The following is a 27,898-nucleotide window of genomic DNA, read 5'->3' on the forward strand; positions in this document are numbered from 1 at the left end:
AATTCTGTGTCTCCCTCTCTCTCTGCCCCTCCCTTGCTCATACTCTGCCTCTCTCTGTCTCTCAAAAATAAATAAATGTTAAAAAAATAAATAAAAAAAAAAGAACTCTTGCCATTTGCAACTATGTGGATGGAACTGGAGGGTATTATGCTAAGTGAAATTAGTCAGAGAAAGACAAATATATGACTTCACTCATATGAAGACTTTAAGACACAGAACAGATTAACATAAGGGAAGGGATGCAAAAATAATATAAAAACAGGGAGGGGGGCAAAACAGAAGAGACCCTTCAATGTGGAAAACAAACAGAGGGTTACTGGAGGGGTTGTGGGAGGGGGGATGGGCTAAATGGGCAAGGGACATTAGGGAATCTACTGAAATCATTGTTGCACAATATGCTAACTCCTTTGGATATAAATTTAAAAAATAAAAAAAATGTTTTAAATAATTAATTAATTAATTTAAAAAATAAATAAATAAATGGGGAAAGAAAGAGTCAGGAACTCTACCAACTAAGCCACCCAGGCGCCCCTAAAATAAATCGTGTATAAAAGAAAAAACAGAACAAAACAAAAACCCTACAGTTGCCATGGGAACAGGGACTGTTCTGGGCAGGGGTGGAGGCAACCAGAGGCCCAAGTAGGAAGCCAAGGCAGCATCCAGGCTGGAGATGACTCGGCCTGACCTTGAGCCACGGGGTGAGGAGTTACAGGAAAATGGACAAATTGGGGTGTTTCAGAAACACAGGGCCAGCAGGACCAACGTGGATGACAGGAAGAAAAGACTATGGGACTCGGGGCGCATGCTCTTCGGCTACCCTTACTGAGCTAGGGGAGCAGGCCTGGGGCCGGGAGATCATCCTAGTGTTCCAATGGAGGGCTGAATGACAGGTGCATTGTATAAATCTCATTTTATGAGGGCCCAGGTGAGGGGGGCGGAAGCCTTTCTGATTTGTGACATGACAGCATTCTTGGGGATAGTTCTTCCCAGTCCTGGGGCCAAGGATGCGGACTTGCTCTGTGTGGCCTCCGAGGGAGTTCTTCCCTTCTGAGTCTCATTTTCTCCATCTATAAACTGAGAATCAATAAGGTCCGATAAGGTTCCGCCCACAAGCTTGTCGGTGGGGGACATCAAATAGCTCTGTTCAGTACCTGGCACACAGTGGGCCCTCAATAAACTATGGTCACCCCGTCCCTCTCCCCCTGGGTCTCAGGTGGCGAGAGAGGCGTCTGTTGCTTTAACTTATGCAAATAAACTGCGGGTGGTGGAAGGGGGGGGTGATAAAAAAAAAAAAAAAGGAGCCGCTCCTCTGGATCAGCCAATCAGCTCGCCGGACCGACGGAGCCAGCCGCCTGAATGGCCCAATGGCGGACCGCGCGGACTCCAAGCCCGCCCCTGCCCCCGGGCGCCGTCGGGTGGGTGGGGACTCTCTACGCCACGCCCCGGGGGCGGAGCCAGGCGGCTGCCGCGCCGCAACCGCGGAGGTAGGGGCGGGGCGGGCTCGGGTGTCAGAGACCGAGCCGCAGGTGGCGGCGGGCGCGGGGCTCGGCCAGAGCTCGGGAGGTGAGTGCAGTCCTCGGGACCCCTCGAATCCCCTGGCCCGCGCACTCCCTCATGCGTACCGCGCCCAGTAGCCCAGGAAGCCACTGGGGGCAAAGGCGCGGCAGGGCATGAGGGATGGCGAAATTGGGGGTTGGGGGCTGCGCGGTGGGCGCCCGGCCTCCCAGCGGCCATAATCGGGGGTCTTTGGAGGGAGATAGGGACCCTTCTCCAATTCCCCCGTCTCCTGGCCTAGAATCGGAGCGTGCAGGAGGGCGGCTATCACGTGAGACCCCTCCCCAAATCTCTTTATTCTAAGCCTGGATTTGGGTGCAGGTTCCAGGGCTGCAAAGATGGGGGCGCCGCTCTCCCTCCAGCCTGGGACCCAGGACAGCCGAAGTGGAGACCACTCTCAATTTCCCTCTTCCCAGCTCTGGTCTGCAGACCCCTGAGGACAGAAATGAAGAACCCCCTTCCCTTTTTTCTCCACTGTGAACCCTGATCTGCCTGGAGGAGGAGCTGGGGGTGGGGGGTGGTCCCCGGGCCCCTCCCCTGGACTGTTCTATCCCAGCCCTCCACCGCAAGGATGAGGTGGGGGGCGTTTCACGGGCATCCTCTGCAGGGACCCCCCCCAAAGTTGGAATTCTGGGGAGGGGTCAGCATGGGGACTGGCCAGGCAAGGCCTGGAAGGGCCTGGAGCACGGACTTGGGGGTGGTCCCTGTCTCAGTGGGGGGTGGGCAGCCAGCATCTGTTCTGGAGATTAAAATAAATCGAGGTAAATTAGGATCTTGCCGGAGGCTGACTGCGAGTGGGGTGCGGAGGAGGGTTGTGGGGTGGGCGGCCCCTCCATCTGCCTCAAATCTGGGAGTTGCCTGCCCCAGCCGCAGTGGGGACCAGGAGGCAGCTTTGATGGACCTGCCTCACTGGTGACCTTGGGCAGGTGACAGCACCTCCCTGAGCCTTGGTTTTCTCCTTTGAAAATGGGGCTGAGGGCTTCAGAGGCTGTATTCCACAGATTCTGAAACCCACACACTCCATCATTAGCCAAACTAGAACTTCCCCTTTTGCTTAAGATGTCAGTGGTTTGGGGGTGAGAGGGCAGTGGGTTGGGAGACCCCCTGACATGCCTTGCCGGCCTCTGAGCCTCAGTTTACTGCACCGCAAAATGGATTCGTGGTCACTCTGGCATTGCCGGAAGGGCTATTCTGCCGGACGGTAAAATATATTACCAAGCTGCGATCATTAGAACAGGGGCTCCACCACCCTGGTCTTACCGGTGGGACTGCCTGGGGCACACCCTGACCCACATATTGTCACCCACGCCAGGGGTAAGCCAGTTCCTGGGTGGGGTCCTGGGTAGGAGGAGGTGGGAGGCACCAGGCCAGCCCATCTCTTGTCTCTGCAGTGGACACAGGGGTGAGTGTGGGCCTGGGAGTCCAACACCCCCAGGTTTAAATTCGATTCTCCCCCCCCCACCGCCCCGGGACTTGGCGTGTTCTTCTGTGAAATGGGCTGAATCCCCCTTGGAAGATCATAAGAGACGTGGGAAGATGGGAGCGCTGTAAATACAGACATGGTCATTATAATACTATTACAAAATTAGTGACCATAAATGGGGTCACAGCTGCCTGGGAGCAGGGAGGAGAGAGGAGAGTCTTCAAGGGTGTTGCTGCTGTGTCTCTAGAGCCCGGCAGCCAGGTACACAGTTGGTGCTCAATAGGTGTTTGCCAAATAGATGACAAAGAGGGAAGAGACTAGTGGGGAGGACTGAAAACTTCCTGAGCCTGACAGTTTGGGCGCCGTATGACATGGGGCGTGTGCCTCAGTTTCCCCAGCGGGGTAATGGCCACGCTGAGACACCGCCTTGAAGCGAGAATCAACCCGGATTGTGCAAAGGTCACTGGTGGCTGGGCCTGGAAGGGAGGAAGTTCCTGACAGAAGATGGTCATTGAAACAGCAGGGCCAAGAGGCCAGTCACAGGAAAGGAAGAGAAAAACCCCAAACGGGCCCTACTGGGTACAGAACTGGAGTCTGCGGGGAGCAAAATGTCAGAGCCTCTTCCATAGGACCCTGGAGGCCCAGAGGTCAGGGTAGGCCCAAGGTCACAGCAGGAGGTCAGGGGCTTTGGACAGGTGGCTTAGAGTTAGTGAGCCCTGCCTTCTTTGCTGACTCTATTCCTGTCTTTTTTTATCTGCTCCTGGGTCTACTCACGTGCTCGACCCAGTGCAGAGCCCCAGGTTTTGGGGGGAATTGGTGCTGGCAGCTCCTGGGGCAGGCGTCAGACAGGCTCTGTTCTCTCCTCCAGGCAGCCAGAGGATGGGGGCATCCCGGTCAACTGACAGCCTGCTGTGTGACCTTGGGCAAGTCCCTGTCCATCTTTGGGCTTTGCCCTGGTGCTATGGACCTCTTTTCTCCATCAGATACAGAGGCCACCGTGTCTCAGACACGATACTTTGAGAGGTCCGTGGAAGTGTCTTAACCTCTTTCAAAATCAGAAGGGAAGAAGATGAGCTTTGGGGTCAAAGAAGACATTTTAACATGTAATATTAATATATGCATTTCTGTGCCAATGCAATCGTAACATGTAGTTTAAATTCTTTTTTTTTTTTGCTAGAGGAAGGGGCCCGTGAAAGTTTTCACGCAGCCCTGCGTTTGAGCCTCGGCTGTACAAACACGAGCATGTGGTCTCCCAGCCTCTCTGAGCCTTGGTTTCCCCTCTGCAAAGCAGGCATCATTAGCCCACCTCAGGATGGGGAGATGTGGAAAGCTTAGCCCAGGACAGATGCAATTTAGGGCATGCTGTTATTTCACAATTGTTGTCATGATTGTTATTTGTTGGGTAATAACAGCCCCAGCCTTTGGGCCCCAGGTTCAGGTACCTCAGTTTACCCGTCCTCGGCCGGCCCAGTTCCAGGGAGGTCCCAGGGGTGCTGGTCTGATGGGGGAGGTGAGGTGGCAGTTGGGAGGTAGGCGGGGCAGGGTAAGCTTCCTGTCCCCCACGCACACAGGCCTCCTTGGGGCTTGGTGCTGACTGACGGAAGTGGCAGGGGCCCGCGTGGCTATCTCCTGGTGCCCACCCTGTCTGTCGGGGGGCCCCCAGCTCCGCTCGCTGCCCTGTCTGGTGAGTTCGAGCCCTGCCGGGAGGTCCCCATTGCCCCCCTCAGGAACAGAAGTTGGGTGGGGGGGGCTCTGCCTGGCCTGGGGTTTCTGGAGAAGCAGCAGGTGTCACTTCCTGGGCCGGGCAGGAGCTTGCGTGGCGGCCACCTTTCGCTCTGCCCCTCTGTCCCCCATTACGGTTCGGAGTGGTGGGCCTGGCTGTGGGGCAGTAGGGGGGACCACGGACCCCCAGAGCAGCATGCGGTGGTTCCAAACGAGAGTTCTTTGGCAGGCAGGCCAGGGACAAAATCACAGGGACCTCGGGACAGTGAGTTCTTTCTCTGTGGCTCAGTTTCCTCATCTGTAAAGCTGGGGTGGAGCCTCATGGTGTGGCTGTGAAGGCTGAATGAACGGGTACCTGTCGGGGGGAGCTGGGTACCGACCCACAAACATACTGGCTCTCGTCGCGTTGTGGGGGGGAGGGGCAATCTAATCCGAGCTGTGAAAACAGTTGAGATTCTCGGTTTCTGAGGAACTTGGGCCCGGGGGCTCCTAGGATCCTCTAAGCAGCATCTTCTAGCAGAACTTTCTCTCTCTGTGCTGTCCGATATGGTGGCCACCAGCCCTGGAAGCAAGGTTGGCTCCAAGGAGCTGGGATGGGGGGGGGGGGACGGGGGGGGGCGTTTATTGTATTTCATTGCACTTCGTTTAAAATTCAGTTGCCACGTGAGGTTAGTACTCCCATATCACTCAGCTCAGCCCTAAGGGATCTGGAGATACTCCGGGTCCAAATCGTGGTCAGGAATGAAGAAATGAGATGGGAATTTAGGGCTTTTCCCCCTTGGGAGGTCAGTCTAGCTCCGGACCAGACTGGGTTTCCTCTGGGAGGGCACAGTGACTAGGATTTCTCAAGGTCCCCAGCATCACCCGGCACAGGGTGGTTATTGGAAGTAAATATTTTTTTAATACACGTATTTTTAAGTTGACTTATTTATTTTGAGAGAGACAGAGACAGCATGAGCGGGGGAGGGGCAGAGAGAAACAGAGAGAGAGAGAGAGAGAGAGAGAGAGAGAGAGAGAGAATCCCAAGCAGGCACAGAGCCCAATAGGGGGCTCGAACCCACCAAGCCGCGAAGATCGTGACCTAAGCCAAAACCAAGAGTCCGACGCTTAACCAACTGAGCCACCCAGGCGCCCCGGGAGTATTTGCTGAATGGAATAATTTTTTGCCTGGTGAACTCCTATCCATGCTTTAACCTCCCACCTCCCATTCCCCCCTCCTTCAGTCCAGGCTCCTACAGTCCCTTCTAACGTTTGGCCCAGCCCTGATCCTGCAGGACTGGTGCGTCTGCGTCTGGCTCTACACCCCTAGGCTGGGGGTTCCTCAGGGACCAGACCCAGGACCCAGACCTCGGGTCCCTCTCGTGGACCCTTGCATTGCCCTGACCACATGGGTACATGGTAGGTGCTTGGTGACTTAGAGAAGTCAAAGGACCTGGGGCTCGATGACAATGGTTCAAATTAAACTCACTTTTAAGGTTAGCTAAACTGAGGCTCAATGAAGGCAGCCTTGTCCAAGGTCCTTGCTTGGTCCTTTCCCAGTGAGGCCCAAGGAGCTTTCCCTTTTGCGGTCACCAGCCCTGTCCCTGCTGCCACTGTGCCTCCTAGGCTCCCAGCTGCTGCTGAGCTGCCCGAGGGGTCATGAATTATGGATGAGGCCTGCGGGCTCCTGTGACAAGCCCAGCGTCGAGAACGTGCCAAGGACACCAAGTGTCCCTCCTTTGCCAGGCAGCTTGGCCCAGCCCCCCTCTGCGGGGAGGCCTGGGTTCCCCCAACAAGACCCCTTCTAGGCATTCCCTCTTGTTTTGCAGATGGGGAAACTGAGGCACAGAGCTGGATAGTGACTCAGACACCAGGTGAACAGTGGCTTCTGGGAGTCGGGCTTGGGACTCATGGGGGCCCCCACTGCCGGCTGGGTCATCATGGTGAGGGGTGAGCTCTCCATTCCAGAGCGTGCATGAGATGCGGACTGGTGTAGAGGGATTTGGGAGACCCCCAGGGGTCCTTGGGGACACTTCAGGGACCCCAGCCCCCCTGTGGCTGATCACAGTCCCAGTGTCCATTTCTCAGCAGACCCTTTCCAACAGGAGCTGCCCAGCGTGGAGCTGAGTGCTCAGGTCTCGATTCAGCTGGCCCAGGGTGAAAATCTGTCATTTCCTGGCTGTGTGACCTTGGCAAGTGGCTTCCCTCTGCAGGGGGCGGGGGGGGGGTGGGGGGCTCAGTTTTTCCATCTGTGAAATGGCCCTGAGGTTTTCTGCTCAGGCTGAGGGGCTCATCCAGTATTCCAGCCCCCCAGTGAACTCCTATTTGTGCTTAAAAACCCCTACTCTTGTGCCTTTCCCTCTAGACCAAGCTCCCCAGCCCCTACCCTTCTATCTAGTCCAGCTCTGACTGCACAGGACTTGGGACATCTATATCCTGATCTGTCCCCGCTAGAATGGGGGCTACTTTGGGCCAGGCCTGGGGATGAATCATCTCAGGGGCCCTGGCATGCCAGCCTTGGGGCTTTTGGTTCCTCCTCCATCCTTTCTCTTCCTCTTCCACAGGGAGGATAGTTGGAATTTCCCCTCTTAGGCCCAAGCTGGCCATGGCTTTGTAGCTCAAATTTGCCTCTCTTTGGACAGGCACTAAACAGGAACCTGCGGGGGTCTCCACAGAGGCCATCAGGATGTCGTATTTTGGGGAGCACTTTTGGGTAAGTAAGATGCACTTTTATTTTGATGGGGGCTCCTGGAAGGGCTGTGGGGACTTTTACAGAGCTGGGGGTATGTGGCGGCCTATGGGCAGAGCCTTGGACAGGTGGAGGGTCTGCAAGGTGTCGAAGTTAATGTGGGAGGAGTCAGGCTGGATATGAATCTATACCCTCAGACCTCATGGACCTTGTGACCTTGGACAAGTCCCAGCTTCAACAGGGAGACTAAGGCCCAGAGTAGGATTCTCTTTCCTAAAGTTGCCTAGTGAGAAAGTGCAGAGTCGGGGCTCAAACCCAGCGCCGGACTGAACTTCCAGGATCCAGGGTCATTTCAGCCAGGGAATTTCCACGTCTTTCCCACCCTGGAGAGTTGGGGGGTTTCTTGACTTGGCCCCTAGTGGCCCCCCTCAGCCCTGTGCCTTCCGGGCTGGGGACCACATACTGTGACCCAAGGGGGCCAGTGAGACAAAGTTGTTTTCATTCATTCATTTGCTCCCTCCCTCCCTTCCATCATTACTCTACACCCAACCTACTGTGGAACCTGAGGAGGCCCCCAAGGGGCTTCATCCTGGCTCTGACCCCAAGAAGCCCCCAGTCTGGGAATCATAGAGCCAGCCAGAGATCCGCAGCCCTGCAGGGTCACGGCTGGGCCCCCCGACTTGGGGGCAACCAGAGGAGGGCTGAGAGCCATGTTTCCCCTGGGCTTGGAGGGCTGAGATTTTCCAGGATGTAAGAAAGGCATTCCAGGCAGGGGGAACAGCCTGAGCAAAAGCCCAGAAGCGTGACAAGGTTGACTAGTTGAGGGCACAAGGACTCCTCTTCCAGGGCCGGGCTACTGGGAAGCCACAGGGAATGTATGAACAGAAGAATCTAGGAAGGACCGGGGCAGAAAGCCCCTTCCCCAGTTGCACGCTGCCCTGAGCTTGCCAGAGGAAGCTTGTTGCTAGGTAACTGGTTGCCCCTGGCAACAGGCCTTCTCCCTCCCTTTCCCCTCCCCAGCTGGGGCTCCTCTTACTGCCACTTGCTTTCTTAAAGGGGCCTCACCCCCTTGCCACCTGCTGGGAGGGAGTGGGGGGAGGGGGCAGAGGGGGGAGGGGGCCTGACCTCCACCGACTCCCCAAGGGTCAGATTCCCGGGATTTGTCTCTGAATAGCTATGTGACCCCAGCAAGGGGCCCCGCTCCTCTCTGAGCCCCTGTTGGTGCCTCTGTGTAAGGAGGTTGACCGTTTGCTGATCAGTTGTTGCCCACGTTTTGGAACCCTGACAGCGGCACCTACATTTATTTTAAATTCCACTTAATGGCATGAGGCACCTACATTTATTTTAAATTCTTTTTTAATTGCATGAGGCATGCAAGCTTGCTGCAGAAAATCCAGATCAGCAGAGAGAAAATAGAAGCCACCCCCGATGCACTCCCCACCCAAAGATAGCCTGGTGCAGAGTGGATAAGGGCTTTGAGTTCAGGATTTGATCCGGGGCTCTGCTGGGAGCCCTTGGGCAAGTGACTTTGTGTCTCCAGGCTTCAGCTTTCCCATCTGGGAAAGGGGATATAATTCCTGCCTCCCAAGAGGACTCAGGGAGTACCGTGGGATGTCTTTCACTGGCAAGGTTTCTTTTAATCAATTGTCTGTATTGGTGGCTCTTTGCTGGGTGTCGCTGGCCTGAAGGAGGCTCCTCCAGTCAGGGGAGATCAAGCCAGAGAGGGAAGCCCTGGTCCCACTGGGCCAAGGCAGGGCTGGAGGCAGAGAGGGCACTGGGGAGCCATGAGGGAAGTGTGAGCAGGAGAGGGACATCATCAAGCTGTGTTAGAGAGATCCCTCTGGGGTTGGCCTGGGGGCAAGACTGGAGTCCGGAGAGGTTCTGATAAGAGACACAGGCCCAAGACACCCCCTCCTAGGACCCTCACTGCCAGCACAGCCTGAGAGGGGCAGATACCACTGGGGGCCTTGCCAGGTCTGGGAAACGGGCCAGTGGTTGGCTGCAAGTCAGCCCCAGATGCTGGCCTGGGCAGCGGTGCCTGGTGCAGCCTTACTCGAGGATCCCCTGGGTGGGGCAGGCGGGGGTGGGGGTGGGGGCTGCTGGGCCTGTTTGCTGAGCCCTCCCCACCGTGCAGGAAGCCCTGTGTTCAGCACGCTGCGAGCCTCATCCCACCGAGACCCGTGGGAGGTGGGTGCTGTCCTTGTCCCCATTTGTCAGATGAGGAAACGGAGGCCCAGGGAGGTGAAGTTACTAGCTCAGAGCGACCCAGGGCGCAAAAGGAGGCTCTGAGACATCCCTGGGAAGCAGGAGGGAGCACCACTGAACATTCAGGGAAGTGAGCGTCTGAAGAGGGTGGGCCTGGAACGGATCCTTGACAGGTGGAAGGATTTGGATGGATGGGAAGAGAGGCACCCTGGTGGGCTGGAACAGCCCAGGCAAAGGGACAGTGGTAGGAAGGCACGATATGTCTTTGCACTGTTTGCCATTTTTCTGGCGAGGCCAAGAGGAAGAAGCTGGGGGACGAGATTGGAAAGCCAATTTTGAGGGGCGCCTGAGTGGCTCCGTCGGTCAAGCGTCCAACTCTTGGTTTCAGCTCAGGTCATGATCTCACCGTTCACGGGCTCAAGTCCCGCGTTGGGCTTCGTGCTGACAGTGTGGAGCCTGCTTGGGATTCTCTTACTCTCCCTCTCTCTCTCTGCCCCCGCCCCTCTCTCTCAAAATAAATAAATAAACTTTAAAAAATGAGGGGCACCTGGGTGGCTCAGTCGGTTAGGCTTCTGACTTCAGCTCAGGTCATGATCTCGTGGTTCGTGAGTTCGAGCCCCACACTGGGCCCTCTGCTGTCAGTACAGAACCCGCTCCGGATCCTCCGATCCTCTGTCTCCCTCCCTCCCTCTCTCTCTCTGCCCCTCCTCTACTTGTTCGTTCTCTCTCTTTCTCTCCCTCTCTCTCTTTCTCTCAAGGCCCCCAAGGGGATAGACAGCAGGCTGATTGGCTCAGGCCTGAAGCAATCCCCGCCGCCAAGGGGTTGGGCTTCCGCTGGTTGGCTCCTCCGGCCACGCCCCCGTTGCTAGGCAACCTTTGATGCCTCCTCCACCCCTTTTCTCAGTCTCCACGTCCATCCCCTGCAGGGTGAAAAGAACCATGGCTTTGAGGTCCTGTACCACAGCGTGAAGCAGGGGCCCATCTCCACCAAGGAGCTGGCCGACTTCATCCGGGAGAGGTGAGGATCCCTAGGCTCGGTCCGCACCTGGCCACGCCCCGCAGCCCAGTCAGCCCCGCCTGCCTCGTGGCCCCGCCCTGGCTCCGCCCCACCTCTCCCCGGCCCGTCCCACCGCCTCCACTCCACACCCTGCCCAACCTGCTCGAACGCCCTGGAAACCAGCGGTTCTCAACACTGTCAGCCCTGTGCCCGCTTGTCAACAATTCCCAGGTTTCTGACGCCTCCTCCTGAAGAGACGGTGATATGACCTACTTACAAGGGGAATTCTGAAAACTCAGTCTCATGCCCTGAATATGATAAAACACACGTATGAGGAAATAATCGACATTTCGGCATGGAAATGCTCGTGCTCCGACATCTATATCCCAGAAAACATAATACATTGAAATTGCAAGGCAGCCTTCTGCCCCCCGGCCACTCGCTAGCTGAATGCGCGTTGAATCCGGGCAGAGTTCAAAAGATTATAACCAGGTTTTTCTCTTTGTGGCCGTCTAGCGAGACCTGTCTGCGCTGTCTAGGACAGGGGCCACTATTTAGAGAGCCCTCCCGGACCCATCCACGATTGCCCGTGGTACCCTCTGGGTGCCTCTATCAAAAAATGAGCCCATGGGTAGTTGGTTTTCACGGGGCATATTGTGGCCCCAAACAAAATCGAGGTTCTGTTAACCTGGACAAAAATGTGAGTGGAGATTAGGTAGGCATTAGCGGTGTCTGTCCAGAGGGAAAAAGGTAATAGAAGTTCGTCTCCCGCAGTTAAACAAGACGAAGCATATAAAGCATTTGTAGTATGTGCTCAAAAATTTTTTTATCTGATGCTGTTACTGCTGTTACTCCTGCTGTCGTTAGTAAAGCATATTACTTAACCTCGCCCGTGACTTTCCAAAATGCCTCCTCCCAGCAGGGGACTATACCATCCTCCTTGAGAGCTACTGCTCAGCTGTCTGAATGAGGAAACTGAGGCCCAAGGGGATGGAGCGTCTCCCAAGGGTGCCCAGAACCTTCTGCATCTTTTCTCCATTCTATTCAGGGCCACCATCGAGGAGACCTACTCAAAGGCGATGGCAAAACTTTCCAAGCTGGCCAGTAACGGGACCCCCGTGGGGTGAGTGGGCCTTGGCTGAGGCAGGGGTCGCCAAGGATATAGGGTCCTGGGGTATCAGGGGCCTACTCTTGGGTGGACATCTCTTCACACAAGTGATATGTAGAATAGGGAGTCAACTCTCCCCCACGCAAGGGGCTAATTGGACAGGAGAATATAAATCATTCATTCGGTTCCTCCTCATTCATTCATTCAACACATATTTATCTGTTGTGTGCCAGGCACCATTCTAGGTACTGGAGGCCCAGGAGCGATCAAGAGAGATAAAACCCCAGTCACCTGCATGCCACGTTCATGTAGGGCGTGCGGCAAGATAGATGTTAACTACAAACATGAACAAAGTCCCTTCCTGGGGTGAACAGCTCTAGGAAGGGGATGAAATGGGAGTGTGAGACAGGTGCTTCCTCTGCGGGGGGCTTGGTTCCGTGAGCTGAGACCTTGATAGCGGCGTGGAGCCAGCTACAGGGGTGTCTGGGTCAGAGACCCAGGCGGGCAGCTGAGCCAGTGCAAAGGTCCTGAGGCAACCATGGGTTTTGCATGTTCAAGGAAGAGCAAAGAGGCTGGCTGCAGGGTCTGGGTGAGGGACAGATGAGACAGGAGGTTGGACAAGGGGGGGGGGGGCGGTGCACGCCCGATTCACAGGTGACGTGGTCCCATTGGCATCTGCAGGATTTCCTGGGGCTGCTCTGGGGCAAAGGTTCTGGGGGGGGGGCAAAGAGGTCTTCTGCCGATGTAGCCCTGTGAACTTGATTTGGGCAAGTTGAGCCTTAGCTGCCCTTGAGTATCAGCTGGGGCCTGGAGTCCAGAGTGAGGATGCTGGGGCCTCAGAGCCTGGGTTTCAATTTCCTAAGGAGCCTTGGGTGAATTGTGGAGTCTCCTATGCCTCAGTTTCCCCATCTGTCACAGACCTGCCTCCTAGTTGTGGTGCAGCTGCCTCAGCAGGGCCTGGGGCGCGCGGTGGGTGCTGGCAGTGCTGTTTGAGGGGAGCCCCTGGGGGGTGGGCCCCGCCGGACCCTGGGTGTGTGTGACCTGTTTCCAGGACCTTCGCCCCGCTGTGGGAGGTCTTCCGCGTCTCCTCAGACAAGCTGGCGCTCTGTCACCTAGAGCTGACACGGAAACTACAGGACCTCATCAAGGACGTGCTCCGCTATGGCGAGGAGCAGCTCAAGATACACAAAAAGGTGTGTGTGTCGGCGCGGGGCGGGTGGTGACAGTGGCAGGAAGGACCCCAGAACTTAGGGGGCCTTTGAACCTCCAGCTCCTGGCGTGTGTTCCTCCGCGAATTCAGTCGATTCCACCACGTCAAACCCAGAGTCCCACAGACCTGACCCCGGTCAAATTTCAGGCTCAAAATTCTAGACCAGGGGTCTGCACGCTATGGGACACCGACCAGATCCAGCCTGGTTTTGCACAGCCTGAGAGCTAAGAATGGATTTTGCGTGCTTTTTTTTTTTTTTTTAATTTTATTTGTTTGTTTGTTTAGCTCTGATTTATTTTTGAGAGAGAGAGAAAGAGACAGGCAGTGAGTGGGGGAGGGGCAGAGAGAGAGGGAGGCACAGAATCCGAAGCGGGCTCCAGGCTCCGAGCTGTCAGCACAGAGCCCGACGGGGGGCTCGAACTCATGAACCGGGAGACCGCGACCTGAGCTGAAGTCAGATGCCCAACCGACTAAGCCAGCCAGGCGCCCCTGGTTTTTACATTCTTAAATGGTGAGGGCGGGGGAGTCAAAAGAAGAATATTTCATAATAGGTGAAAACTCTATGACCCTTAGATTTCAGTGCCAGTAAATAAAGCTTTATTGGCCTAGAGCCGCATCTATTCCTGTCCAAAGAGGGAGTTGGGGGGCTGCCTGGGTGGCTCAGTCAGTTAAACGTCTGACTTCAGCTCAGATCATGCTCTCGTGGTCCGTGGGTTTGAGCCCCACATCGGGCTCTGTGCTGACAATGTGGAGCCTGCTTGCAATTCTCTCTCTCTCTCCCTCTCTCTTTGCTCCTCCCCTGCTCTCTCTCTCTCCAAAGAAAGAAATAAATGCCCCCCCCAAAAGAAATGTTTTTTTAAAAATGGCTAACATGATAGATTTTATGTTATGTGTGTGTTACCCTGATTTTTTTTTTTTTTTTCTTTCTTTCTTTTTTTTTTTTTTTTTTTTTTTTGGAACTGGGGGACAAGGAAGTTTTCTGCGGGCTAATACAGAATAACCTTGGGAATAGATTATTAAGCTGAATAAGCTGTGACTTAAACAGAGGTTGCCCCTACTTGTCATTAAAAAATGGCCTAGAGGGGCGCCTGGGTGGCGCAGTCGGTTAAGCGTCCGACTTTAGCCAGGTCATGATCTCGCGGTCCGTGAGTTCGAGCCCCGCGTCGGGCTCTGGGCTGATGGCTCAGAGCCTGGAGCCTGTTTCCGATTCTGTGTCTCCCTCTCTCTCTGCCCCCTTCCCCCGTTCATGCTCTGTCTCTCTCTGTCCCAAAAATAAATAAACGTTGAAAAAAAAATTAAAAAAAAAATGGCCTAGAACAAACACATCTGCTTGTCTATGTGCTGATTATTTCTGGAGACAGATCTACTCCTAGGCAGAGGCTGGGGATCAGGGAGGGGTAGGTTTTGCCCTGAGCTCACCCCGTGAAACTTTCTGAGATAGGAACTATGTGTAACTCTCCCCTATTTTAAAACGTTAAAACTTTTGAAAGCAATAGAATACTCAGAAAAAAGTAATCGGTGGAACCTGGGTTTAAGAGCCGGGAATTTCCCAGTGGACACCTGCTGGGGGCTTCAGGGCCTACCCATGCTCCCCCTGCCCCCGCCCCCTGCAGTGCAAAGAGGACGCGGTGGGCACCCTGGACGCCGTGCAGGTCCTGGCAGGTGTCAGCCAGCTCCTGCCCAAGTCCCGCGAGAACTACCTGAACCGCTGCATGGACCAGGAGCGGCTGCGGAGGGAGAGCACCAGCCAGAAGGAGATGGACAAGGTGGGCCTTCGGCTGCGGGTCCCCGGCTGCCGTCGGCCCTCTGCAGACCCAGGGGATGCTTGTCCCCTCCCGACCTCATCCCCTCCCTGTGCCTCCTAGGCAGAGACCAAGACGAAGAAGGCGGCAGAGAGCCTGAGGCGCTCGGTGGAAAAATACAACTCAGCCCGCGCAGACTTTGAGCAGAAGATGCTGGATTCGGCTGTGGTAAGAAGCAGGCATCGGTGCCTTGGAGACCCACACATCCCCTGGCCCAGGATCTATGGGCGTCGGAAGTCCAGAACCTCTGAAACCCTCTCCTCCCGGGAGCCTTAGAATCACAGGTTTAAAGGCATAGAATTCTAGAGACTGTTAGCTGTTGCGGTGGTGGTTGTTGTTGTTGGCATTATTATTTCAAAAGCCAAATCCTTTTTGTGCCTCGGGTTCCCCATCTGTAAAATGGGAACAGTAACGGTACCTGCCTCATGGAGTTTTTGTGAAGATTAAATGAGCCACTCTATGTGATGTTTTCAGACTCGTACTGGGTGCATGGACACCTCTCTAGAAGGGATTACAATTTCTACCGTTACGGATGAGGGTTTTGAACAGGGCAGGGCAGGGTTTAGAAGCCAAGAGCCTACTGATGGTTCATGGTGGCTGAAAGACCTGGGTTCCGCCCCAGTCTCCATTCTTCACCAGCTATGTAACCTTTTTTTTTTTTAATTTTTTTTAGAACGTTTATTTATTTTTGAGACAGAGAGAGAGAGCATGAACAGGGGAGAGGCAGAGAGAGAGGGAGACACAGAATCTGAAACAGGCTTCAGGCTCTGAGCTGTCAGCACAGAGCCCGACGCGGGGCTCAAACTCACGGACCGCGAGATCATGACCTGAGCTGAAGTCGGCCGCTTAACCGACTGAGCCACCCAGGCGCCCCTATGTAACCTTTTTATAAGACGCTATGCCTCTCTGGAACTACTCAAATGTGTGAAAAGCAGATTGGAATGTCAGGATTAGGAATCGGAATTTTTTTTTTTTTCTGACTTTCTATCTGCAAGTGATAGAAAGTTGCAAATGATAGAAACCTTCATTCAAACTGACAAGGAAGATTAAAGGCTCAGGGGACTGAAAAGTTTGCAGGGAGAGCTTCAGGCATGGCTAGATCCAGGTACTCAACTGGTGTTAAAGTTGTGCCTCTCTGCTTTTTGAGTCTGTTTTTCTCCCTGGGGACTTCACTCCCAAGCAGAGATGCCCCTCCTGGGTGTGCGTGGGTGTGTGTGTTTGTTGCGGGGGGACGGGGGGGGGGGGCAGTGGCGCACGCTCGCAGCAAAGTGGCCACCTGCAGCCTCCACATGGATCCCACCATCTCATTGACTCAGGGTATGAAAGTGTCTCTTTTCCCATAGTTTTAGCCAAAGTCCCAGGGAAGACTCTCATTGGCTCTTCCCCGCCCAGTCACTGAAGCCAGGGGGGTTGGAACATTCTGATTGGTCAGGCTGGGTCACCTGGCCGCTCCTCGTGGCCTCCACCTTCCTGTTTGCCCCTCCCCTCCCGGCTCAGCGTTTCCAAGCCATGGAGGAGACCCACCTGCGGCACATGAAGGCACTGCTAGGCTCCTACGCCCACTCCGTGGAGGACACCCATGTGCAGATCGGGCAGGTGAGTGGCCCCAGGGGTGGGAAGCGAAGCAAAGGGTGCCAGGCAGGAGGGCCCCGGCCGTGCCTGGTTACACGCTTCATCCGCCTGGCCCAGGTGCACGAGGAGTTTAAGCAGAACATAGAGAACGTCAGTGTGGAGATGCTGCTGAAGAAGTTTGCAGAGAGCAAGGGCACAGGCCGGGAGAAGCCTGGTGAGTTGGGACATCGTGGGGGTTGGGCTCTGGGGCCACAACTACAGGGAAGGAACAGGACTCAAGAGGCAGGAGACTGAACCTCCCTGCACCTCGGTTTCCTCATCAGAAAAACGGGCCGATGACAAATCTAACTCCCCAGCCCACATAGGAACAGTATTTGATGCCCCATCTTTTTATTATTATTATTATTATTATTATTATTTATTTATTTAAGCAATCTACACCCAGGGGTGCCTGGGTGGCTCAGTCGGTTGAGCGTTGGATATGGGGCTTGAACTCACAAACCGTGAGATCATGACCTGAGCTGAAGTCAGATGCTTAATTGACTGAGCCACCCAGGCACCCCTTCATGGCCCATCTTATGTGTAAATCTCTTACAACCAGATAACAGAGGGACCTTGAAGGCCAGGCCCAGCCTTTCATACTTTACCCTGAGGGCCCAAGGGAGCCATTGAGGACTGTTGAGCAAAGGACCAATTTGAAAAAACAATGTCCAAATGAGAGGTCAGGGAGGAGTTGAAGAGCAAAAGTGTTGGGGTCAGATCTGGGTTTGTGTCTGTTCCTCACTACTTGCTATGTGACCTTGGATGTCTGTCTTGACTTCTCTGAGCCTCAGTCCCCTGTACAGACTCACGGTCCATCCCCTGACCCACTCAAGTGCCTGTGAGCAATGCCGGAAGTAGAAAAAGTAACTTGGGCATCGCTCCATCCAGTGCATCCCCAAGGGGGACCTGAACCCCTGGCCCATCCCACTCATGACCATCTCTGGGGCTGGCTCAGCCCCTTGGCTTGCGCACTGGATGCCCGCTGGCCTCGAGCTCCGATGCAGGTGCCATTGTGAGCCCGCGGGTGCTTCGCTGCCCTTCCCCGGGCCGGGTCTCCCAGCCAGGCTGAGTTTCTCCGTCTCTTCCATCCCAGGGCCTTTGGATTTTGAGGCATACAGTGCAGCCGCCCTGCAGGAAGGCAAGTACGTCTGGGCCTGGATGCCCAGGCTGGACGGACGCTGGGGGTGCGGGAGGCAGATCTGAATGGGAAGGGGGCACCCCCAGGGCTCAGCTGCACCCCCTCATCTGTTCTCAGCAATGAAACGTTTGCGGGGAGCCAAGGCCTTTCGCCTCCCAGGACTGAGCCGGCGGGAACGGGAGCCCCCTGCAGCTGTGTGAGGAAGCACCCCTGCCCAGCCCTGGCCCAGGCTAGCCCGGGATCCCTTCCCCCTTCCCAGGCTATCCCAGAAGTCCCCTGCTGAGGGTAGCCCCAGGAGAATTCCTGTCCCAGGCTATCCCGGAACCTCTGTCCCCCAGCTAGCTCAATTTGCCACTCCCCAACCTAATCCCAAATCCTTCCTCTTGTCAAGGTCAGTCCTGGTGGTTCCCTGCCAAGGCTAGCCCCTCCATTCCCGACCTCCTGGAGCCAACCCCTCAGAGTAGCTCCAGGTTCCTCCCCTGCCAAGCTGTTTGTGGAGACCTTGTGCTCAGCCAACTCCAGACTCACTGCCCCCAGCCCCAGGCAAACCCCTGGGTCCTATCACCGGGAGGACCAGCTCAGGACATCGTGGCCCAGGGGCCACCCCCAGGCGCCATGTCTAGTGCTGGGGGGGGGGGGGTCGGGAGCATGCAGGTGAGGTGGGAGAGCTGACATCAGTATCTCTTTCTCCATCCCCAGAGATTCCCTGGAGCCCGATTCAGGGGTGAGTACCGGGCTGCAAGTGCGAGGGGTTCAATCCCACCTTGGGCCCCAAGCCTGGAGCTCATGGGGCTAAATCTCATCCCGGCTGCGTGTGGAGCCATGTGGGAGGGACTGATGTCCCCACTTAGCTTCAAGGTGCCCCTCAGTCTTACCGCCATGGCGTACTCTGTTCCCTCAAGCCCCTGCTTGCACCAGGGAAGACTGTTACTGCCACTGGGACTGCTTTTAGGTCCGAATCCGGGCCCAGAGGTGGGAGGGGCCGTGGCAGGGAGAGACTGGAGGGAGGTTCGGTAGCGGGGAGCCTGACTCCCTGCCTGTCCCCGCAGACGTGTCCAGAGGTGGATGAAGAAGGTTTCACTGTCCGGCCTGATGTGACCCAGAACAATATCCTCCTGGTGCCCCCTGGCGGCAACTGTGGGCACAGCAAGGACAAAGCGCTGTGGGGCAGTGATCCCTCCGCGAATAGCGACCCTCTCTGCGTACATCCTGGGGGGGTGGGGGGGTGGGGAGGGCCCTTCAGGGTAGACAAAGCAGATTGAAACGAAGAATCCTCAGGGCTGAGGAAGAGAGGCAGGGCGAGAGCCAAGGGGGCTTCCTGGAGGAGAGGGCACCGGTGTTGGGGTTTAGCATCTGACCAAGAGTTTGCTGGTTAGGGCCGGGCGTGCTTGTGCAGACTTGGGGGCAAAACCGTGGTGTCGAGGCCGGGGTGGCAAGTGGTGACAGACCGGATTGTGCAGGGCCTTGAAGGGTTTGAGCAGGAAGGGGTGGGTGACCCCCGTGTCGGGATCCGCTTGGCCCCTTGACTGCGGTGCACGCACGGCGGAGCCCTCCCGCTTTTCCTCCAGCGACTCGGACTTCGATGATGAGGAACCCCGCAAGTTCTACGTGCACATCAAGCCCGCCCCTGCCCGCGCCCCGGCCTGCAGCCCCGAGGCAGCTGCGGCGCAACTCAGGGCCACGGCTGGCAGCCTCATCCTTCCTCCCGGCCCAGGGGTGAGGCGTAGGAGGGGTGTTCGCGGGTGGGGCCGGTGGGGCTGGCTGGCTGCGCCCGACCTGACGCCACCCACTTTGTCCACAGGGCACCATGAAACGCCACTCTTCACGTGAGCAGCCTCCGAAGGGGTCTCGGGTGTGGGGAGGAGCACGAAGAGGGGAGGCTGGGCCTGGAGTATGAGTGTGGCTTTGAATCCCAGCCCTGCCGTGTAAGCAGGCCGCTTACCCCTTCTGACCCTCAGTCTCTTCTTCTATGAAATGGGGTCATTGCGAGAGTTAAATGAGAGCTGAGACAGGTTGGCTCGGGCGCAAAGCCCTCTCTGCCCGACTTGCTGATCACCTTGGACAGCTGGCTGGACAGGCCCAAGCCTTAGTCTCTTGGTCTGTGACAGAGGGGGCACTGGAGGCAGGGTGACAGGAAGGCTCAAGGTGGTGTATCTCTCATAGGGGACGCTGCTGGAAAACCACAGAGGCCTCGATCTGCCCCAAGAGCCAGCAGGTGGGTCCTATAGGCGGGGGGGAGGGGGGGCGTTTGATGGGGACACACTGGGCCAACATGAATGAGCAGGTGGGGGCTGTCCCTGACTCCTCTCCCCTCTTCCCCTGCTGCCTCCCTGTGTCTCTGCCTCCCCTCCTCTCACCCTGGCAGGGAGTTGAGGGCATGCTGTATTTGAGGAACCACTTAGTCGTTCATTTGACGAGCATTTATTTATTTATTTATTTTTAATTTTTTTTTCCAACGTTTATTTATTTTTGAGACAGAGAGAGACAGAGAATGAACAGGGGAGGGGCAGAGAGAGAGGGAGACACAGAATCTGAAACAGGCTGCAGGCTCTGAGCGGTCAGCACAGAGCCCGATGCGGGGCTCGAACTCACGGGCCGTGAGATCATGACCTGAGCCGAAGTCGGACACCCAACCGACCAAGCCACCCAGGCACCCCTCATTTGACGAGCATTTATTGAGCACTCGCTGTGTACTCCTTCTATTCTGGGTTCAGAGACATATGCCCAAGATAGGTCTTCCTTCTCGGATTCACATTCTCGTGGCCCGGGTTTTTTTTGTTTTTGTTTTTGTTTTTAAGCGTTTATTTATTATTGAGAGACAGAGAGACACAGAGCATGAGCAGGGGAGGGGCAGAGAGAGGGGGAGATACAGAATCAGAAGCAGGCTCCGGGCTCCGAGCTGTCAGCGCAGAGCCCGACGCGGGGCCGGAACTCACGAACCGTGAGATCATGACCTGAGCCCAAGTCAGTCGCTTAACCCACTGAGCCACCCAGGCGCCCCATCGTGGCTCGGGTTTGAAGAACAGCAAACAAGTTAGAGCACGTTGGATACTTCCAGATGCTGTGAAGAAACTAAAGCAGGCAGTGTGGTGGGAGATACCAGCGGGCAGCTTTAGTTGAGGCCCGGGAGGCTGCTCTGGGATGGGGGTGGGAGGTTTTGAGCCCAGCCTTGAAGACGGGAGGATGTGGCCTCAGGGAGGGCTGGGGACACAGAGCTCGGGACCAGGAACGGTCTGTGCACGGGCCCTGAGGAGGGGAGGATAGAAACCATCCCTGTGTTCCGCTTGGTCCACAGCTGTGCGGAGAAGCTGCAGTCAGATGAGCAGTTTTCCAAGAACCTCTTTGGGCCGCCCCTAGAGTCGGCCTTTGACCACGAAGACTTTACAGGTGATGGGGGTGGGGACTTCGGGGCCACAGGCTTGGCTAGCGAGATGGGTGGGTCCATTGCCAGGGCAGGTTTGGCGGGGGACAGGCTGGAGGGAGCATTTGGGGGTCCTGTGTAGGCAACTGAGAAGATAGACTTGGCAGTGAGATGGTGGGCGGGGCCGACGAGAAGGCGGGTAGTGTAGGTGACAATGGGCAGATGGGCGGAGCATCGGTGGAGATGGAACTGACCGGAGGGCCTGGCCTGAGGGGGGTGGGCCCCTCCTCGGCGTGGGCGTGGCCTGCAGGAGGAAGGAAAGGGCCTCCGTGTGGGCGGGGTCTGGAGCTGGCGCCCCACCCCCCCAACCCCCCCTCTAGGCTCCAGCAGCCTCGGCTTCACCTCCAGCCCCTCACCTTTCTCCTCCTCGTCGCCCGAGAATGTGGAGGACTCCGGCCTGGATTCGCCATCCCACGTGGCGCCTGGCCCCTCCCCGGATTCCTGGGTCCCCCGCCCCGGCACCCCGCAGAGCCCACCTAGCTATAGGGCACCGGCCTCCGAGTCGAGGGGGACACGGCCCCTGCCAGCATCGGACTCGCCGCAGCCCCTCGCCCCATCCCCGGGTCCCTGGGGGCTGGAGGCTGTGGCTGGAGGAGGTGAGTCCAGGAGTCTGAGAGTCATCAGAGCCCTGGGTGGGGAAGACTGAGCGCCTACTGTGGCCAGGGCCTGAATGGGCGGCCGGGGTCACAGCCCAGAACCTTCACCCTGGCAGGGACAATAATGAGATAGACATTTAACAAAGTGGAGGTGGCAGGTGCCTGGTGAGGGCTCAGAAGGTTGGAACCTCCCTGAGGAGGTGACATTTGAGCTGAGATTTGTTGGAGGTGAGGAAGGAGCCATTGGGATGTGGTGGAGGGTGGGGGGGGGGTGCTTCCCAGCAGAGGGCGCATCCTGTACAAAGGCCTTGTGGTGGGTAGCTGCCTGGGCCCTCTGAGGAACAGCTCGGGGGCTGGGGGGTGGGCCGTGAGGCCGGAACAGAGCGATGACCCGGAAGCGGAGGGAGAGGAGGGAGTGATGTCAGCAGGGAGATGGGCCCGTGCGGGGTCTGGGACCTGATGGGAGTGATGTGAGCTTTGCTCCTAGCAAGGTCTGGGCCACAGAGGGGCCGTGAGCGGAGGAGTAGCGGCACCTGACTCAGATCGCAGGCTCCCTCTGTCCACCTGGGGGGCGAGGGTGGGAGCTGGAGACCGGGGACGGGAGTCCAGGGAGGTGGCGAGACGCGGGCGCGAGGGCACAGGGCTGAGACAGCAGAAGGGTCAGGGAGGAGGGCTTGGGGGCAGCTGGCCGTTCTTCCAGGAAGGGACAGGAGGGGCAGGGAATGTGGGACGGAAGCAGCCCGGGGCGTGTTGGGACTGGGCCTTTAGATGTCAGGCGGACCGTGGGCCCTGAGTTCGGGGGAGTCCAGCTTGGGGCACCCCAGGCACAGCTGTGTGAAGCGGGAGGGGAGGCCACCCGGGAGAGGGCAGGGCCTAGTGCTACAGGTCGGAGGAAGAGGCAAGTGAAGGGGGTGGGGGATGGGCTCTCCTGGGGGCCTGAGTCAGGGGGCTGTGGGCTTCGACCCCATGAGGTCCCCAGAAGTGGTGACAGGGGTGCTTGGCACCATCCTTGAATAGAGAAAAGAGCCGGTTGGGAGCTGGGTCAAGGAAGGGCCCAGGAGAGTGAGTGTAGACCACGGTGTAGACTAGTCCAGTTGAGTTGTCTGAGCGGCACTATGCAATTAGGGCTCTCAACCAAGCCTGTTCTGCCCCCTGGGGGACACTTGGCAGTGTCACCCGCGATATTAGACTGTCACCGCTAGGGGGGGTGGGATACTAGGGACATCTGCGGTGGGTGGAGGCCAGGGAGGCTGGTCAGCGCCCCACGGTGCCCAGGACGGTCCCCCCGGAGAATGCTCCAGCCCCAGGCGTCAGCAGCGCCGCTGAGCAGCCCTGGGGAAGAGAGGAGCACGTCCCCGGGGGGTGGGTGGCAGGGACACCGAGGAAGCAGGGAAATGAGAGGAAGCTGAGTTTTATGCAGTCACTAGTTAATCTTAACGGGTGAGACTCGGACAGAGGCCAGGGTGGGAGGCTACCTCATCCTCACGGAGAGGATGAAGGTCACGGAACTGCTGATGTTGGATGAAAACGCCTGCCGCGTCCCCCCCGTCCCCCCCCCCCCCCCCCCCCGGACTGTGCATCCAGTCCTTGCTTGCGCGCTCCCAGTCACCTCCCGTCGGGCTGGTGTCTGGGAGGCTGGGGGTTGTGGATGGCCTCTGCAGTCCTGTCCGGCAATTCCCTCCGCGGCCCCGAGACCTCAGACCCAAGGGGTGTCCCCAGAATAAGCCCGACTCCCAGTCTGGGGCCGAGTCCCTTCTCTGGGGCGGCCCGAGAGGCCCACGGCAGCATCTGAGCTCTGTCTGTCTAACGCTCGCTCCCCAGACCTGATGCCTGTCCCTGCTGACCTTACAGCCAGAGACGGTCTGGCAGCCCCGCCCCGGAGACCCCGCACCAGGAAGGTGTCCTGCCCCCTCACGCGCAGCAACGGGGACCTGGTAGGGTGAGGGGGCGCGCGGCAGGAGTGGGGCTGGGGGCGCCTCTGGTGGGGGCACGGGCAGCCCCAGGGCACTGCTCCTGGGTGATCGCAGCCCGGCCTGTCTCCTTCCCCAGTCCCGGTCTCTGAGCCCCTCCCCGCTGGGCTCCTCGTCCGCCAGCACCATCTCAGAACGGCCTAGCTTCTCGTCGCAGGCAGGACACGGTATGGGGGGCGGCCCTGGGCCCTTCTCGGGCATCACTAAGTGATGCGTCGGAGGCCCGGCGGGCAGAGGGTGGGTTCTGGAGCCTGGGACCTGTGCCCACTCTGTCTGTCCCTGTCCCCTCCCCTCCTCCACCAGGAGTCTCCCGGGGACCCAGCCCTGTGGTCTTGGGCTCCCAGGATGCCCTACCTGTGGCTACAGCTTTCACCGAATACGTCCACGCCTACTTTCGAGGCCATAGCCCCAGGTACGCAGTCGTCGGGGAGAGTACAGACAGTGACAGGGACAAACAGGACTCTCTGGGGCCTATGCGTCTAGGGTCCAGGAGAAACAGCCTTCCGGTGTGTTTCCTGACCTGCTTTACCACAGAAGGGCCTTGAACTCTGGGGCCAAGCAACCAGGCCCCTGTCCCGAGGGCAGTGGGAACCACAGAGGCTGTTTGAGCAGGGCCCGGGCCTTGCTGTAACCACAGTTGAGAGCAAGTCCCCTAAGGCTGCTGTGCGCATCACACTGAAGGGAGCAAGGCCCTTGGCGGGGTGGGTTAAGGGTGAGTTGAGGGGCCGGGAATAATCTGGGAGCAGTGCTCAGCAGGAAAGATCAGACCACACATAGGAGAGAGTATTAGGCCTGAAACCCAAGCTGAGGACCGTATTATAACTGTTTTGCTTTGAGCTTCCTGGCGGCCTAGAGGAAAAGAGAACTAGGGAAAGGGGATGTTTCTGCCTTCTTCAGCCCAGTGTGGTTTCTTCCCGGTGCCTGGATGGCTGTCCAGGCAAGGACACAAGGAGGGGAGGCTGGGAGTGAGGATGCCGGGCACGGTCAGGGCCTTGCTTCTTCTGGGGAGCCTGGGGGGCCACAAGCCGCAGCAGAGCCAGGAGAGAGGGGAGGACGAGGTACCCGGCAGAGCCCTGAGCCAACACGCAGTCTCCTCACCCCCCCCCCCACCTCAGCTGCCTGGCTCGAGTAACTGGGGAACTGACCATGACCTTCCCTGCTGGCATCGTGCGTGTGTTCAGCGGGACCCCACCCCCACCTGTCCTCAGCTTCCGCCTCGTGCACACGTCCGCCATTGAGCACTTCCAGCCCAATGCTGACCTGCTCTTTAGGTACTATAGGAGTGGGGGGGTCAGAGGCAGGGGGGCCCAGGAGCTCCCCGGCGGTGAATTCCTGCTCTGCCTCCTGGGATTTGCTGTGTGGCCCTGGGCAAATCACTGTCCCTTCTGAACCTCATTTTCTTTTCTCCTTTGCTTCCCATCCCCCCCCACCCTCCCCCCAGGGGGTGGTGGGGGTCATGCTCTGCTGGCCCCAAGGTGAGCCAGGGAATCTGCATCTTTAGGAAGCCCTTGGGGTAGGTCAGATGCCGAGGACCTTGGGGAAGGGGCCTCCCAGGGGTTGGGGTGATTATTCCTGGTCTCTGTAGTGACCCCTCCCAGAGCGACCCTGAGACCAAAGACTTCTGGCTCAACATGGCGGCTCTGACTGAGGCCCTGCAGCACCAGGCAGAACAGAATCCAGCTGCCTCCTACTACAATGTGGTGTTGCTAAGATACCAGGTGGGCCGTGTGGATGGGCCCGGACGGAGGGAGCAGGGAGGGGCTGGGCTGGCAGGGAGAGCAAGCAGTGGCAATGGCGGTGGGGGGGGGAGGGGTAAAGAGAGCAGAGGGAGCAGGGGAGGGAGTCAGGGAGGGAGCCAATGAATGGTGGCTGGGTGGGCGTTTCATTATGGAAATTAGAAGAGGGCCTGTCCCAAGGGCCCTGCACCAGCACCTGCCCACCGCTCTGTCGAAACCGGGCGCTCTCTCGCCCTCTGCTGGAAACATGGCGTCACGCGGACCCCGATCTGCGGTGTCTCTGAGGGAGAAGGACTAGGCCCCACCGAGTGGTCTATGCAGCGGTGATGCTGAGCTGGGTCTGAGTTAGGTCCTGGTGGAACAGCACGTGCTGGGGCAGGACCAGAGGGCCTCAGCTGTGTGCTGTCTCCTGTTCTCGCCCCTTCTAGTTTTCCCGCCCGGGTCCCCAGTCTGTGCCTCTGCAGCTGAGCGCCCACTGGCAGTGCGGGGGGACCCTCACTCAGGTGTCGGTGGAGTACAGCTACCGGCCCGGCGCCACGGCCGTGCCCACGCCCCTCACCAACGTCCAGATCCTGCTGCCCGTGGGGGAGCCCGTGACCAACATCCGCCTACAGCCAGCCGCCACCTGGTGAGGGCGTGCGGGAGGGAGGCCGGAGAAGGCTCAGCACTGGCCCAGAACCCTCCCGGGCCTCCCCTCGATGCAGCAGCTAAAGGGTCCCCCGTGGGTCCAACCGTTCCGTGTGCACTCGCCTTGCTTAGAGCCGAGGACGACATGCTGAACCATAATAATGTTGGACACCAAGGGCTTCCTGTGTGTCAGGCGTGTTCCACGTGCTCCATACACGCTGACCGGCTCAGGGCTTCTAGCAACCCCTTGAGGTGCGGACTGCCGTCATTCCCACTTACGGAGGCAGAACTGAGGCACAGAGGGGCCGAGTCGCTTATCTGAGGTCATACCAGGATTTGAACCCAGACAGCCCCTCTCTGCCCTGGGCTATTTTTTTGGAAGCTTATTTCTTTTGAGAGAGAGCGCGCCCTGGGGTCCCCGGGGACCAGCTGCTCCATACCCCACACCCATTTTACAGATGGGGAAACTGAGGTGGGGGAGAGGGGACCTGGCTTGCCGGGGTCGTGTAGCTTGAGAGGTGACCAAGCTGGGACCCTGGGCTCCCCGTGTCCTCTCGGGGAGAGAGCTGACCAAGCTTTTTCTTGATGCCAGGAATCTGGAGGAGAAGCGGCTCCTTTGGAAGCTTCCAGATGTGTCTGAAGCAGGGGGTGAGTTATGGCTGTGCAGGAGATCGCGGGGGTCTCGGGTGGGAGGGGCTTATTGAAAATGGGGGAGAATTGGGGATGTGCTCGGGGTGGAGGAGCGTGGGCACGAAGGAAAGCTTGAAAGGGCTGTGACAAAGCTGTGAGGGAGGACATGGCGGGAGGCAGGCATAGCAGGTACAAAGGCCCTGAGGCAGAACTCCTCTGCAAATTACACATAGCCCCACGGGGCCAGAGGAGGGTACTGGGGCACAAGCGGAGGTCAGAAGGGGCAGACGGCGGCCACAGATCAAAAGGCCCGGGAAGAGCCCAGGTCACAGCAGGACTCGACTCGGGCTGAGGCCGGGGCACGGCTGACCTCAGGCCTCCCCAGGCTCTGGCCACCTGTCCGCCAGCTGGGAGCCCTGCTCGGGGCCCAGCACGCCCAGCCCTGTGGCCGCCCAGTTCACCAGCGAGGGGGCCACTCTGTCTGGCGTGGACCTGGAGTTGGTGGGCAGCGGCTACCGCATGTCGCTTGTAAAGAGGAGGTTTGCCACAGGTATGCCCCCCCCCCCACCCGCCATCCGGCTGCTGCGCGTCCCTGGAGCCGGGCCCCCTGCTTCTGCCAGGGCGCGGGGGGAGGGGGAGGAGTTGGGGCGTTTGGGAAGGTCGGTGGGCGTTGGGCCCTGGAGGCCCAGGTTGGTGGGCCCAAGTGGGGAGGGGTAGCAGGGCCCCAGTGGGAGGGGTCAGGAAGGGCCCCCGTAGGGTGTCCTCGCCAGGACCCAAGGCAGGAGGCCGGAAGCCCCACTGCCACGCGGCTCCCAGCCCATTCTCCTGCCGCCACAGGGGCTGCTGGGGCCCACGGGGCACCGGGAAGAGTGAATTACAGGGGTGCTTTGAGGAAGATTGGGAGGTCCCAGGGTAGGGGCAAGGGATCCCCCCTCTTCCTCCCTGCTCACGGTGCCACCCGCACAGGGATGTACCTGGTGAGCTGCTGAGCCCGCACAGGCCGACCGGCACCGCTGGCCCCAGCTCTGCACTGTCCTGGTGCTCGCTGACTGATCCCCGCCTTCCTGCCGGACCCTGGGCGCCCCCCCCCCCCGCCCCCCGACTCCGCGGAGAGGAGACCCACACCCAGCCTGGCTGAGCCTGAGGGTCACTCCTGCTCCAGCCAATTCTCACGCGGGTCCTCGGACTTTTAACGTTCTTTGAATAAACACTTTATTTTCTAATAAAATAAATAAGCCTTTTCCTGCTCCAGGAAATTTCCTTCACGTCGCCGGGAGAGGAGAGGGAGGGAAGATGGCTGGATGGGTGGGGAAGATATAAGAGCCCTAATGTTCCCTCCTCACCCCGCCCCCCGCACTATGCAAGGCGGCACCAGGGGGAGAAAAAGCCAGACACAGGCGCCCCGGGCTCCATGGACATCTGAGCTAGCAGAAGGGACTAGAGGAACCCAGAGGGGGATGTCAGATTCTTCCTAAGG

General features: G+C 58.0%; 1 protein-coding gene across 9 annotated transcripts; it reads left to right on the forward strand.

Annotated features, from left to right (window-relative positions):
• The first annotated feature begins 1,509 nt into the window (after positions 1–1,509).
• On the forward strand, positions 1,510–27,664 carry FCHO1 (FCH and mu domain containing endocytic adaptor 1). Of its 9 annotated transcripts, none has more exons than XM_030304174.1 (29): positions 1,544–1,563; positions 6,508–6,552; positions 6,784–6,870; positions 7,321–7,391; positions 10,499–10,590; positions 11,618–11,692; positions 12,729–12,870; positions 14,501–14,653; positions 14,753–14,857; positions 16,187–16,285; positions 16,379–16,475; positions 17,397–17,441; positions 17,559–17,637; positions 18,141–18,165; positions 18,491–18,548; positions 18,979–19,157; positions 19,243–19,267; positions 19,605–19,656; positions 20,737–20,828; positions 21,183–21,458; positions 23,280–23,392; positions 23,508–23,595; positions 23,732–23,840; positions 24,544–24,699; positions 25,014–25,146; positions 25,593–25,792; positions 26,384–26,439; positions 26,807–26,971; positions 27,388–27,664. In XM_030304174.1, the coding sequence occupies exons 4-29, from the start codon at positions 7,365–7,367 to the stop codon at positions 27,408–27,410; spliced, it is 2,664 nt and encodes an 887-aa protein (XP_030160034.1). In that variant the 5' UTR covers positions 1,544–1,563; positions 6,508–6,552; positions 6,784–6,870; positions 7,321–7,364; the 3' UTR covers positions 27,411–27,664. The 9 variants fall into 9 exon arrangements, with proteins under 9 accessions (XP_030160082.1, XP_030160047.1, XP_030160034.1 ...); XM_030304166.1 differs by lacking the exon at positions 1,544–1,563 and adding an exon at positions 4,614–4,661; XM_030304194.1 differs by lacking the exon at positions 1,544–1,563 and adding an exon at positions 4,614–4,661 and having other exon boundaries at positions 23,310–23,392.
• The last annotated feature ends 234 nt before the right edge of the window (positions 27,665–27,898 follow it).

The sequence above is a fragment of the Lynx canadensis genome, chromosome A2 (assembly GCF_007474595.2).
Source record: "Lynx canadensis isolate LIC74 chromosome A2, mLynCan4.pri.v2, whole genome shotgun sequence".
In the NCBI taxonomy this organism is placed as follows: Eukaryota; Metazoa; Chordata; class Mammalia; order Carnivora; family Felidae; genus Lynx; species Lynx canadensis.

Excerpts from the sequence above, each read along its gene's own strand:
- FCHO1 (XM_030304222.1), top strand. The coding sequence starts at position 7,365 with ATGTCGTATTTTGGGGAGCACTTTTGG. Across the intron at positions 12,871-14,500 it reads AGCTCAAGATACACAAAAAG|TGCAAAGAGGACGCGGTGGG; the intron begins GTGTGTGTGTCG and ends CGCCCCCTGCAG. Across the intron at positions 14,654-14,752 it reads GCCAGAAGGAGATGGACAAG|GCAGAGACCAAGACGAAGAA; the intron begins GTGGGCCTTCGG and ends TGTGCCTCCTAG.